The sequence below is a fragment of the Orcinus orca genome, chromosome 5, assembly GCF_937001465.1.
Source record: "Orcinus orca chromosome 5, mOrcOrc1.1, whole genome shotgun sequence".
NCBI lineage: Eukaryota > Metazoa > Chordata > Mammalia > Artiodactyla > Delphinidae > Orcinus > Orcinus orca.
The window spans coordinates 147,815,304-147,826,089 of NC_064563.1; the positions used below are offsets into that span (position 1 = coordinate 147,815,304).

Below are 10,786 nucleotides of genomic sequence, written 5' to 3' on the forward strand. Positions count from 1 at the left end.
CCCCTGTGCCCGGTTCCTGCTGGAGGTGCCGCTTACGTGAGGCCTCGTGTGTGCAGGGCGCCTGCCACCTGCTGCCTTTGATAGCCACTCCCGTCACAGTCGGGGATGAGGGGCCTTTGTGACCACGAGGAGGCCCTCGGCAGCCACTCCTGTCCTGCCCAAAGCCCCTGTCGGGCCTCAGACCCCCCTCGGCCCGCCCCACCCCCCAGACACTCCAAGCAGAGCTTCACAGCGCACAGCCTTCCTCACTCCCCACCCCTCATCCTGGTCCTGGACCACCCTTCGCCGGTGTCCCTGCGGGCTGGCAAGCCGAGGCTGGTCCTGGGGGTGCTGACGGCTCATCGCCAGCCCCCCACTGCGGGCATGGGGTTTGCTGACCTCTGCTCTCCATTCTTTCAGTGAGGAGGAAAGGACGCGGTTTCGGGAGCTGCTGGCCAGCCCGGCCTACAGAGCCAGCCCCCTGCAGGCCATCGGGCGGCAGCTGGCCCAGCAGATGCGGCTGGAGGGCAGTGGGCAGTCCTGACGCAGCGCGGGGCGTGCCTGAGCTCCGGGGACGCCCACGAGGAGGTGCCCAGGGGGCCAACTCTGCCATTGTCGCCCTGCTCCACCAGCCCCTAAGCGACGGGGCTGCTGTCCTCGGCACAGGCGGGTCTACTGAAGTGAGACAGGCAGTTGACGTGGTAGCGTTGTGACTACCCGTTTATTTTTGCAATAAAAAAGGTGCTGGAAGAATCCAGGATGTCCGTGGAGCTCGGTGCCGGCCACCCAGGAGGTGGTGCGGCCACTCGGCGGGCACTCTTCACGCTTTTGTTTTGTCTGAGTTTGTCAACAGTGACTGCACGTTGTGTATTATTTTAAGAGAAAAACCTTCTAGTTTCCTGGTGCTCCAGTGGCTCCAGGCTGACCATGGCTGGGCGTGGCTCTGCCCCCTTCTCCAGATGCCCTCGGTCAGGGCCCCCGACCTCTGCCCGGACGCCAGGAGCTTCCCCTCCGCTGTGCTGGGGGGGATGGGGGGAGGGAGGACGGGGGCGCGGTGCCAGACTGGCACCGCCATCCACCGCGGCGGACTCGGGCCTCGCCCCGGAAAGTGGCCTGAGAAGTTGTGAGCGTGTGGGGACGCCGCCCTCCCCGACATCAGGCAGGCGCAGGTGGGTGGTGAAAGCAGGCGGGCGGGTGGGAGAGACCTCGCCAGCCTGGGAGCCTGCTGGCTGTGGTCTCGGAGCTGGAGGGACTTCCACGTCCACAGCCCTGTCTGTGGTTTTAATCTTTGCAGAATGAACTTGGACTATCTGGTAATAAAATTAAATGACAAACGGTTCCATGGTTTTTGTGTGCATTTTAAATGCACACAGCAGGAGAAGGCTTGCAGGGCTCGTGGGCCTGGGCTGTGGTTCCCACCCGGCAGGGCCTTGGAGGGGCTCTGGGCCAGGCCCGTGGGAGGGAGTGGGGGGCTGGAGGAGGAGCCCCCTGAGGGGCCGCAGGGGAGGCAGAGTGTCCGGACCAGGGGTGTCATCAGGCGGCCGGAGCAGCAGGTGCCAGGCTCAGGAAGCCAGGGGCTGTGCGGGAGGGTCGAGCACTGCCCTCTGGGGAAGCGGGTGGGGCAGGGTCCCCAGGGAAGAGGTGACATTGGTACACACACAGCAGGGGGTGCCAGCTGCTTGCCTGGAGGCTGGGGGGCAGGATGGGAGCAGCTGGGAGAGGGGACTTGAGGCTGGGGGCAGCAGGGCCCTGGGAGAGGGAGGACATGGGTGGGGGTGTTCTGGGTAGAGGGTCAGGGTCGCTCTGGGGCCCCCAGCAAATCCCTCCTCTGCCGCCGTGCTGGGCGGGGTTCAGGGCGGGCCAGAGGAGGAAGGGCCCAGCGGGTGGGAGGTGGAAGGCCTAGGAGCCCCGGGGACTGGAGGGTGGCTTGCGTGGGGGCCACGCCCTCGGACGTCGGGGTTATCGACGGAGGACCCTGCGCGTCTGCTCCTGGCTTTGTCCAGAGGGTCCCGCGTGGGGTTCCCCGTGGCCGCCCACCCGCACCGAGTCGTCGGCGGGCCCGACCCTGTTTGTGCCTGGCGTTGGGTGTCACCAGATGTGTCTTGAGTGGGCATCCGCTGGGTGGGGCAGGGAGGGGGGCAAGGCCCAGACGCGCTGCCTCTGGCGTGTTGCTCGCGCGGCGATAGCGCTGGTGACGCATCCTGGCCGAGGTCACGGTGCTGAGAGGCCTTCAGGGTTCCCAGGGTCGGGAGGGCGGGGCAGGCGGGGCTGCACGGCAGCGGCTTCCACGCCTGTGACGCCTCCTCTACAGCGGTTCACGTGACGTAGGTTGAAGGGTGAGGACAGGCGTGTTCCTGACGTCGGCTGTGCTGCTTGAGCCTGCCTCACGGTTAAGAAAGCGTTACTTTAAGATTCTGGGGGAAAGTCTGTGATTACTTGTATTGATGTTTCTGAATACAGATGTTTCTTCTGGTACCACAGAGGCTGCTGGGATGTAGGGCCTCCTGCTGGGCCTGGAGCCTTGTCTCTCCTGTCCCCCTGGTCCCGCCCCCTGAAGAGGAGGTCCTGGGACCTTCTCTCCAAAGGGAAACTGAGGCCTGGAGATGGGGAGCCTCCCCACAGCTGGCGCTGGGCTCTCGGGAACCCAGAGCTTCTGGCTGCCCCGTGACCTCGCCCTCAATTCAGGCCAGCAGCAGGCGAGCCACAGCGCAGGGCTCAGGTGCCCCGGGAGGAACGGGCCCCAGGACGCCGCCCCCGCAGCGCCCTCCTCCTGCCTCGGCATCTGGTTTTCAGCACAGCGGTAGTTACTCCCAAGTCAGCGTCTCTCCTGGGTTGGGAGCAGAGTCTAATCACTAGCGATGTTTAATTAGAGAACCAGGCGCAGGTCGGCCCTCTGGCTGCAGGGCTCCTGTGGGGACGAGCGGGCCAGCCCTCCCTCTGCCTCCCTGATGTGCCCTCATCCCTGTCCCCTGGCAGGGCCCACCTGCAGCTCTGTCTCATTCAGCCAACCCTTTCTGGCCTAATCTGTGGCCAGCCCGAGTCACCCCACCAGAGGGAGAGGAGACCCCTCCACACGGGGAGCCGTGTCCGGTAGGGCAGGAACAACTGTCCTGTAGCCCAGTCCGGGCTTGCCTGGGGCCCACCGGAGGAGGAGGCAGGGGGACGGTGGCAGGTGTGAGCGACGGGGGCATCAGCTCCGTGCCAGCTGAACTCACACCCCAAGGGCAGACGGGCCCCTCCTGGCTCTGCATCTGCATGGTTGGGGTCCTGGAGGCGTCAGGCTGGGTGGCAGCCTGCAAGGGCGGTTTGCACTGGCCCCCGGATGACCGCAGAGCAGGCTGGGGATGCTGTCTGACTGAGGCCCAGGAGGAGGAGAGGGGTGCCGTGGTCATCTGCCAGTCCCTACCACAGGCTGCTCGCTCGTGACAGGAAACCCGGGTCATCGTGGCCGATTGTTTAACATGCGGGAGAGTTGTCCCCTCACGGCGAGCATCTGGGAGCGGGCAGTCCAGGTCTGCAGAGTGCCATCAGCAGCCCGGGCTCCACTGTCTTTCCTCATCTTTGTGCTAAAACAGCTGCCAGCGCCCCCCCATCACATCACATTCCAGCCAGGGGGGGAGGGGCGGAGGGCAGACAGCAAGAGGGACGGGGAAACCTGCCCTGCCCCCATTGTAAGTCCTCCTCAGAGGCCCACCCAGGGATTTCCGGTCCCAGCTCATTGGCGAGGGCTGGGTTACGTCCCCTCCCCAGGTTCCAGGGAGGCTGGGCAGGCAGGGACGGCCCCTGCTGTGGAGAGCAGGCCTCCTGCCCTCTGGCCCTTGGGGAGGCCGCCAGTCCCTGACCACGTGCCCCTGCCTTTGGCCTCAGCGCCAAACCCTGCAGCCTCTCTGGGGGATTTGTCACCAGCGTCCGGGAGGGAAGTTCCCATCCCAGGGGTGGTGATGGCCCGGCACGGGACTGTATGGGAGCACTTGTGTGGAAGTGCCCCCTCCACAGCCCAGGCTGGACGAGACAGGGTGCCCATGGTGTCCCCTCCAGGCCCAGGAGGGGTCCCCAGAGCGGAGGTGGCATCCCACCAAGAAGCAGCTCTCAGGAGGGGGCCGTCCCAGGGCTGTGGCCCAGGCTGCTCTGGGGGCACATGGCGGGTTGGGGGCCAGGCCAGCCCCTGCACACCCTACACCTGCCCGGAGGCCTCGGGGAGGCAGGGCCGTCCACTTCGGAGTCCTCCATGCCGCTGGGCACGTCTTCCTGTCGGGGTGCGTTGGGCAGATGGCTGGTGCCTCCCTCTGGACGTCAAGGAGCAGCCTGTGTCCCCTCGCCAGACCCTTGTTGCCAGGGTGTCTGCAAGCCGCCCGCAGGCCCAGCAGGGGCAGCAGGTGCTTTCTTTATACTTGCGCTGAGCATGTGGAAGTGGCTGGGGGAAGTGGTCAGCAGGGTGGCGGCTGTCAGCTGGGGGGGCAGGAGGACTCCCCGCTAGGAGCCTGACCCCTGGACCAGGTGAAGGTCAGATGTCCAAGGGCGAGATGCTCGGGGATGAGAAGGCGGCGGAGGGTGTGTTTTGAGCTCCGGCCCTGCAGAGCTGTGATGGGTCCTGGTGCGGCGAGGGTGCGGGACACCCGGTGGGAGCGGGGAGACCCCAAGCGCCGGGGCTGGGCAAGGGCCCCCTGTCGTGGGCAGACCCAGTCCTGGGAGTAGGCGGGGTCCCCATTTTCCGGAAAAGAGCAGGGGGGTGACGGGGGGCCCTTGGGGGTGATGGAGGCTCTCGGGGGGCTGCTCTGCTACAGGGCTCCTGAGTTAGACGTCGCGTGCTGCGCGGCCAGGTGGGCAGCTGGGCCCCGCGGGCCCCAGCCCTGCTTGGACAAGGTCCCGGCTGGTGGGTGATGCTGGCGGGGAGGGCGGGGCAGTAACTGCTGGGACGCTTGGCTGTTGCCGCTCCAGAGCCCCGGACTCCCCGCTCAGTTTTGCGCTGAGAGGTGAGTTCAGGTTTGGACACGGGGCAGGTGTGGGACATTCTGGTGGGGGCCTGCAGACACCTCTGCTGCTGCTGGCCGGGGCCACGTCCTGGGGAAGAGCCGGGCACTGCCCTGTCCTTGCCCAGCCGCGCTCGGCAGCCCGGCTGTCTTCCCGAAGGCCCTGTCCCAACCCCAGCCCGTGGCCCAGGCCTCTGCTCACCCACAGACCCTCTGGGCACTGGTCACTGCGACGGTGCCATTGGGCTCTCCTGCCCGGCCACAGGAACGTCTGCCTGCTGGGCTGGGCCTCTCGAGCTGCTGCGAGGCCACCTCTTCCGTGGAGACTGCCCGCTGCCCGCCGGGCGGACCTGTCCTCCCCTCTCGTGGCCGGCCGCCTCCTGTCCCCTCGGTGGGCTCTGGGGCCCCTTTCCCAGAGCCAGGTCAGAGGTCCCTTCGGGGCCCACCTGCCCCTGGTCCCAGAGAAGCTTAGAGACTCGACCCAGCCCTCAGCTCTTCCTGCCCTGGGACCGCACGTCTGAGTGTCATTAACCGTCATCCCTCGGGGGTCGCACCTCCCGGGTCCCATGAATGTCCTGTTTCCTCCGTGGTTTGATCCCTCGGGGGCCCCACCTCCCGGGTCCCGTGAATGTCCTGTTTCCTCCGTGGTTTGATCCCTCGGGGGCCCCACCTCCCGGGTCCGGTGAATGTCCTGTTTCCTCCGTGGTTTGCTGGAGTCGCTGCACTGGGTTCTGAGGTCACTTGGGACACCTGCTCGCTCTGCCTGCTGTCAGCTGGGTACAGCCAGCTTCACCTGCTTCCTTTGACTTTTAGGGGCTGCTTCTTAAATATTTAATTTTGTTTCATCATATGTGAACTCAAGCTACGTTGTAAGGGTCAAGTCTGCAGTGTAAGATTTAATCCTCATTAACAGTACTTGATAGTTGCGGGGGGGGTTGCTCCTGTCTGGTGGAGAACGTGTTTAAAAGCAGGGAGCTGTGTTGCATCTACAGCAGATAAGATTGATTTTGTCCGTAAAGACTGGGGGCCACACTCACACTGGACAGGACGTCTGGGGTCTGGGGCTGGGCGTCCCAGCTGTCACTCAGGCCCTGGGTCCTCGGTCTGTGTATATGGGAAAAAATAAGCCCACAAGTGGATGTGAGACTTGGGTGAGTGATGCCGTCTGGACACCCTGCCACGTCCATTGCCATGTCCCCACCCTCCTGGTGCCTGGGGGCCCCACGCTCAGGACAGGACAACCCCATCCCCTTATACCAGCCCAGTGGGAGTCCTGGAGCCCTGGGCCGTGCAGCCTGAATCCCAAACAAGAATGATTGGGGTAATTATTACGACTGGGATTAAACGAAGGAGAACAGGGAAGAAAGGCAGCACCCTGGAAAGGGCAGCTCCGGTGGGGCTAGGCTGGCAGCCGCCACCCCGACTCCTGCACCCAGAGACCACCAGCTCCGACGGGGTGGGGCGTCAGGCCCTGTGATGCTGACCTGCCGGCCATGGGGTGAGTGTGTGAGTGTGAGCGTGTGTGCACATGCCTGCGTGTGTGCATGCATACATACATGTATGTGCACGCGAGTGTGCTTTTAGGAGCAAAGTCTGCAGGTTCAAGGCAGGTGTTTGCTCTCCAGCATGGCCCTCTCAGAATAGGAAGGACACCTATGGTTCCTGACCCTTGAGCGCTTCTGCTGAGGGGAGAAGCCGAGTTTTCTTGGATTCCTTCTCGGCTCCTGTTCAGAGTCATGTGTTTCGTTATTACTTTTCCTGCCGCGGGGGCAGATGGTGCGATTAGTTTTCCATGTGCTGCACGGCTTTGCATTCCTGGGGCTGCAGCCTGGCTCAGGGGTCCCTGGCCGTGCTGTGTCCACTCTGCTCACAAATGAGGGGCCTGCAGCTTTTCCTGGAGACTTCCCTTCAGGTCCGCAGGAAGGTCCACGGTGTCCATGAGCTTCCTCCTGCTGGAGGGGGGAGGGGTGTTTCCAACCCCAAGGCTGGACCCCACCCTGCTCCCACGCCCCCCAGAGGGCGGAGGCTGCTCCCCAGGCCCCTTCTGCTGCAGGACCCCCTGGAATCCCAGGTGAGGCTTTGTTCTGCTCCTCATCCCATCCAGCCCACACCCTGAACTCCTCCTGGGGTGGGATCCTGCACAGGACACATGGGTTCCAGCAGGACTGCACCCTGGCCTGCCCCTCGGATGTCCTGTTGTCTGGCTGGTGTCCTGGTCCCAACATCCCAGAAGGAGCAGATAGCTGGGCCGGGACCTCCACCTGCTCTGGGGTCCCCCGAGGTCCCTGACCAGACGGGCCCTCCCCTCCTGCCTGGCCTCTGGAGCCTGCTGGTGTCTCCTTGTCACCATGTGACAAAACCTGCTTCGCAAGGAATGTGTCCACGTCCAGTGCAAAGCAGACACCCGGCACCCGTGCCCCGCCCCCACTGGGACAGACATTACTAATCAATCACCACCTCCTCCCAGCACGATGGGGCCTCAATTCCTGCCTCCGCGGACCATCCAGAAGCAGCTCCTAGTGACCGGGGTGCAGGTAAGGCGCCCGCCCCCTTCCTGTCCTTGTCTCTGTGGTGGAGACCACCATGGCCAGTCCCAAGGCCGAGCACAGAGCCTGGTCCTTCCCTGGCTTGCTGTGGGCCTGCGCCCTCTGATTCTCTGGGGTTGCGCACAGCCCCCAGCCTGATCTGGACACAACAGTGAGTGCACGTAACACGCACCACTTTGGGGTCAGCTCCCAGAGTCAGGGCCCCATGCACCCCATGCGCCGGGCTGCGTGGTGACCAGCAGTGCTGCGGACGGTGGCCTGTCCCCCAGCCTGGTCCTGCGTGAGGACGACACGGAGCAGAGCCCCGCTGACTCAGGTGGACTTGCTGTGCCGCGAGAGGTGAACCGTGGTCGTGGAGCCGCTGACTTTCGAGAGTGTTTGTCACAGCAGCAGAACCGGCGCCTTGTGAGTGATACGCCTCCTTCCTGTCCCCCCACCCCCACCCCTACCCCCGGGAGACCGACGAGTAGAAACAAGTCGCCCTGTCTGTGCTGAGGTCAGGGCAGGCTGCCATCAGCAAGTCGGCCAGAAATACTGAGAAATAAGAATTTTCTGCAGGAAAGAAACAGCAAATCAGATGTGCTTCCAGGGAATGACAACTAAAGAAGAATCTCCCGTGGTGGTTTTCACACCGACATGGTACCAGCTGTTCCTTTTCGTTTCCTCTCTGGAGCTGCCTGGGACGTGGAACATTCAATTAACTCTGCTGGACACGTGACGAGTTCTCCGACACACGCAGTGGAGCTGAAATTAACCTCTAAGTCACAGTGAGGTGAGCGTAACAACCTGGAAAAGAAGCACGTGCTCTCCAGAGTGACTCGGGCCCCAGAGGAAGCCATGCGGCCCGATGGGAGGTCTGGAAAAGCCTAGCACAGAAGACGCTCCCCAGTGCAGCTTCTAGAAGGCGGCCAGAAATGTACTCGGTGGAGAACTTTCCACTGTGTTTTCATTATACACAAGAGAGAATAAAAAATACATGAACTAAGCATTCAGTTCCAGGCTGTGGAGAAGAAAAATAAGGCAAAGCCCGAAGCCCAAGAAAAGAAGTGGCTGGTTTGCAAACAGAGAAACAATAGAATTAATAAGCCTTAAATGTCCCCTGGGAGTTGCTTGTGGAGGCGTCTGGATGACCTGGGGGTCCCCGTCGGGCAGCTGTCAGGAAAGCGGCTCCCCGCCGGCTCCCCCTGGGACCGCTGCGTTGGCCGGGAGCTCTCTGCGCTGCTCTGCCAGGTGCTGGGGGGGGGGGGAAGACAGTGGGGTGCGGGTTCTTGGCTTGTCCCGCCCTTTCTATGAAGGACAAATATTCGACCAAGGCGCAGGGAGCCGGGCTCCCAGGATGGAGCAGGGGTCACGGGCCCTGGCGGCCCCAAAGGGGTCAGTCGTTTCCCATGGCCAAGTGATCCCCCAGCGCTTTGGGAAGAGAGCCAGAGCCCCCGATGTCCGGGTGTCTGGAGGCCTGAGCAGCCAGAGCGGGGCCTGAGGGCCGGGAAGGGCCACTTGCACCTTGTCCAGGGCCCGCTGGGCCGGGGGCCTGAGCCCAGGGCTGGTGCCCAAGAGGTCCCGCCATAGCCACGCCAGGGCGAGTCCCCGGCCCCCCCCTTCCCCGTCCTGTCCAGGACAGCCGACCACAGACGTCAGGTGTCCATGGCAACACAGCAGCCCCCAAACAGAGGGCCCCCAGCCCTGAAGGAAACCAGGCACCACTCTCCTCCCCCCCGACCCCAGAACCGAAGAGAAAGCAGGGGTCTCTCTGGAGCTCTGGAGCGTCGTGGTGCGACACCTTGGCCGAGGGACCCCGCATCCCTGCTGTGGCTCCTCTCACAGCGCTGTCCTTTGCTTCCGCCTGGCTCCAGGGCTGCGAGCAGAAAGACACGCAGCTGCTCGGGGCGAAGGGAAAGTTGTTTGGACGAAACTAAAACAAGACCGTCATATATTAAAGGCAGCTGTAAAACAGGACTTAGCCTTGTAATAATATTTTGGTTTTGTTTGCCCTGTGCGCATCCTGAAAAATGTGACCTCAGCCGGGGGGTGGTCACACTCCGAGCCCTCGCGAGCACTTTGGCTGCCGTGAAAGACCCCGCGGCCCCCAAGTCCAAAGGCCACTGTGGCGCCCCCGCTCACCGCGGCTGAAAGGGGATGAACTACCGTCGGGCGTTTTCCACAGCCAGTCCCTGGAACCGCGGCCAATGGGTGTTAATACAAGTGGCATCAGGGCATTCTCCACCCTCAGTGGCGGCCAGCTCTGGGCCGAGTGTCTCCACACGTTGTCTCCTGGAATCCTGCCAACCCCACGACGTAGGTGCCACTGCTGTCCTGTGTGACGGGTGAGGGCCCCGAGGCGCAGGGAGGCTGGGGCCCCGTGCACCGAGTGGAGCCTGAGGCCCTGCAGCAAGGAAGTCCTCGGGACTGACAGCCATGCAGCCCTGTCCACACCCGGGGTCTGGTAGGCCACGCGGCCCCCACACGACGGGAGGAGATGGGCAGCCCCGGGCAGGCACAGCATGAGGCCGCAGCCAACGTCTCTCCTGGAAGCGGACCCTCCGGCTTCCAACCTTCGGGCGGTGCAGCCCGAGGGTGCGGCCAGAAACCGCAGAGACTGGCGAGCTGGCCAAGTGAAGCCGCTACATTTGGGGAAATTTGTGAGGCAGTGACAGCTAACTCATACACTGGGGTTCTGCTTGGGCGGTCAGATCCCCACCCCGTCCCACCACAGCCCACTCTCCGCCCCAGGCAGCAGAGGCCGACCTGCCCCTCCCCCGAGCCTGCGGCCCTGCAGGCTCCGCACGCCCCAGCCCTGCCAGGCCCCATCCCACAGTTCGCACAGGACCCTGCTCCTGTCGGCCCCGAGCCCTCTGGCCCCTGGCTAGCCCCCTCCCATCTCCTCCTTCCTGCCACAAGCCCACTGAGGGGCCCAGCCTGTTCAGGGCGTCATCCTCACGTGTGACCCTAGGCCCCTGTGCTTGCTGACGTCCCCTGGGACTTGATCCAGGCCTCAAGCCTCATGCTCCACCCCCAACACTGCCCTTTCCAGCGCCTCTCCTGGGACCCAAGGGAGTTTTCCTGGATCCCAGCCCTGCCCGGAGGGTCCAGAATCCAGGCAGGCTCTGCACACCCCTCCCCTCCTGCCCTCCCGACCCCCAAACCTCACACCTGTCCCGTCCCCACACCTGTCCCGTCCCACCTGTCCCGTCCCCACCTGTCCTGTCTCTCACAGCTGTTCATCCCACACACCTGTTTCATTCCTCACACCTGTCCCATCCCTCACACCTGTCCCATTCCTCACACCTGTCT

At 63.8% G+C, this 10,786-nt stretch overlaps 1 protein-coding gene across 7 annotated transcripts in view; it reads left to right on the top strand.

The window, feature by feature from the left end:
• The window catches only part of SLX9 (SLX9 ribosome biogenesis factor), a 28,430-nt gene extending 27,623 nt beyond the window's left edge, over positions 1 to 807 (top strand). For 4 of the 7 annotated variants that reach the window (XM_033418470.2, XM_033418471.2, XM_033418464.2 and 1 more), the window contains exon 6: positions 400 to 807. In XM_033418470.2, coding sequence (XP_033274361.1) covers positions 400 to 523 — 124 coding nt within the window. In that variant the 3' untranslated portion in view covers positions 524 to 807. The remainder of the gene's footprint in view (positions 1 to 399) is intronic. The other 3 variants (XM_033418467.2, XM_033418469.2, XR_004480521.2) reach the window with 2 other exon arrangements.
• The last annotated feature ends 9,979 nt before the right edge of the window (positions 808 to 10,786 follow it).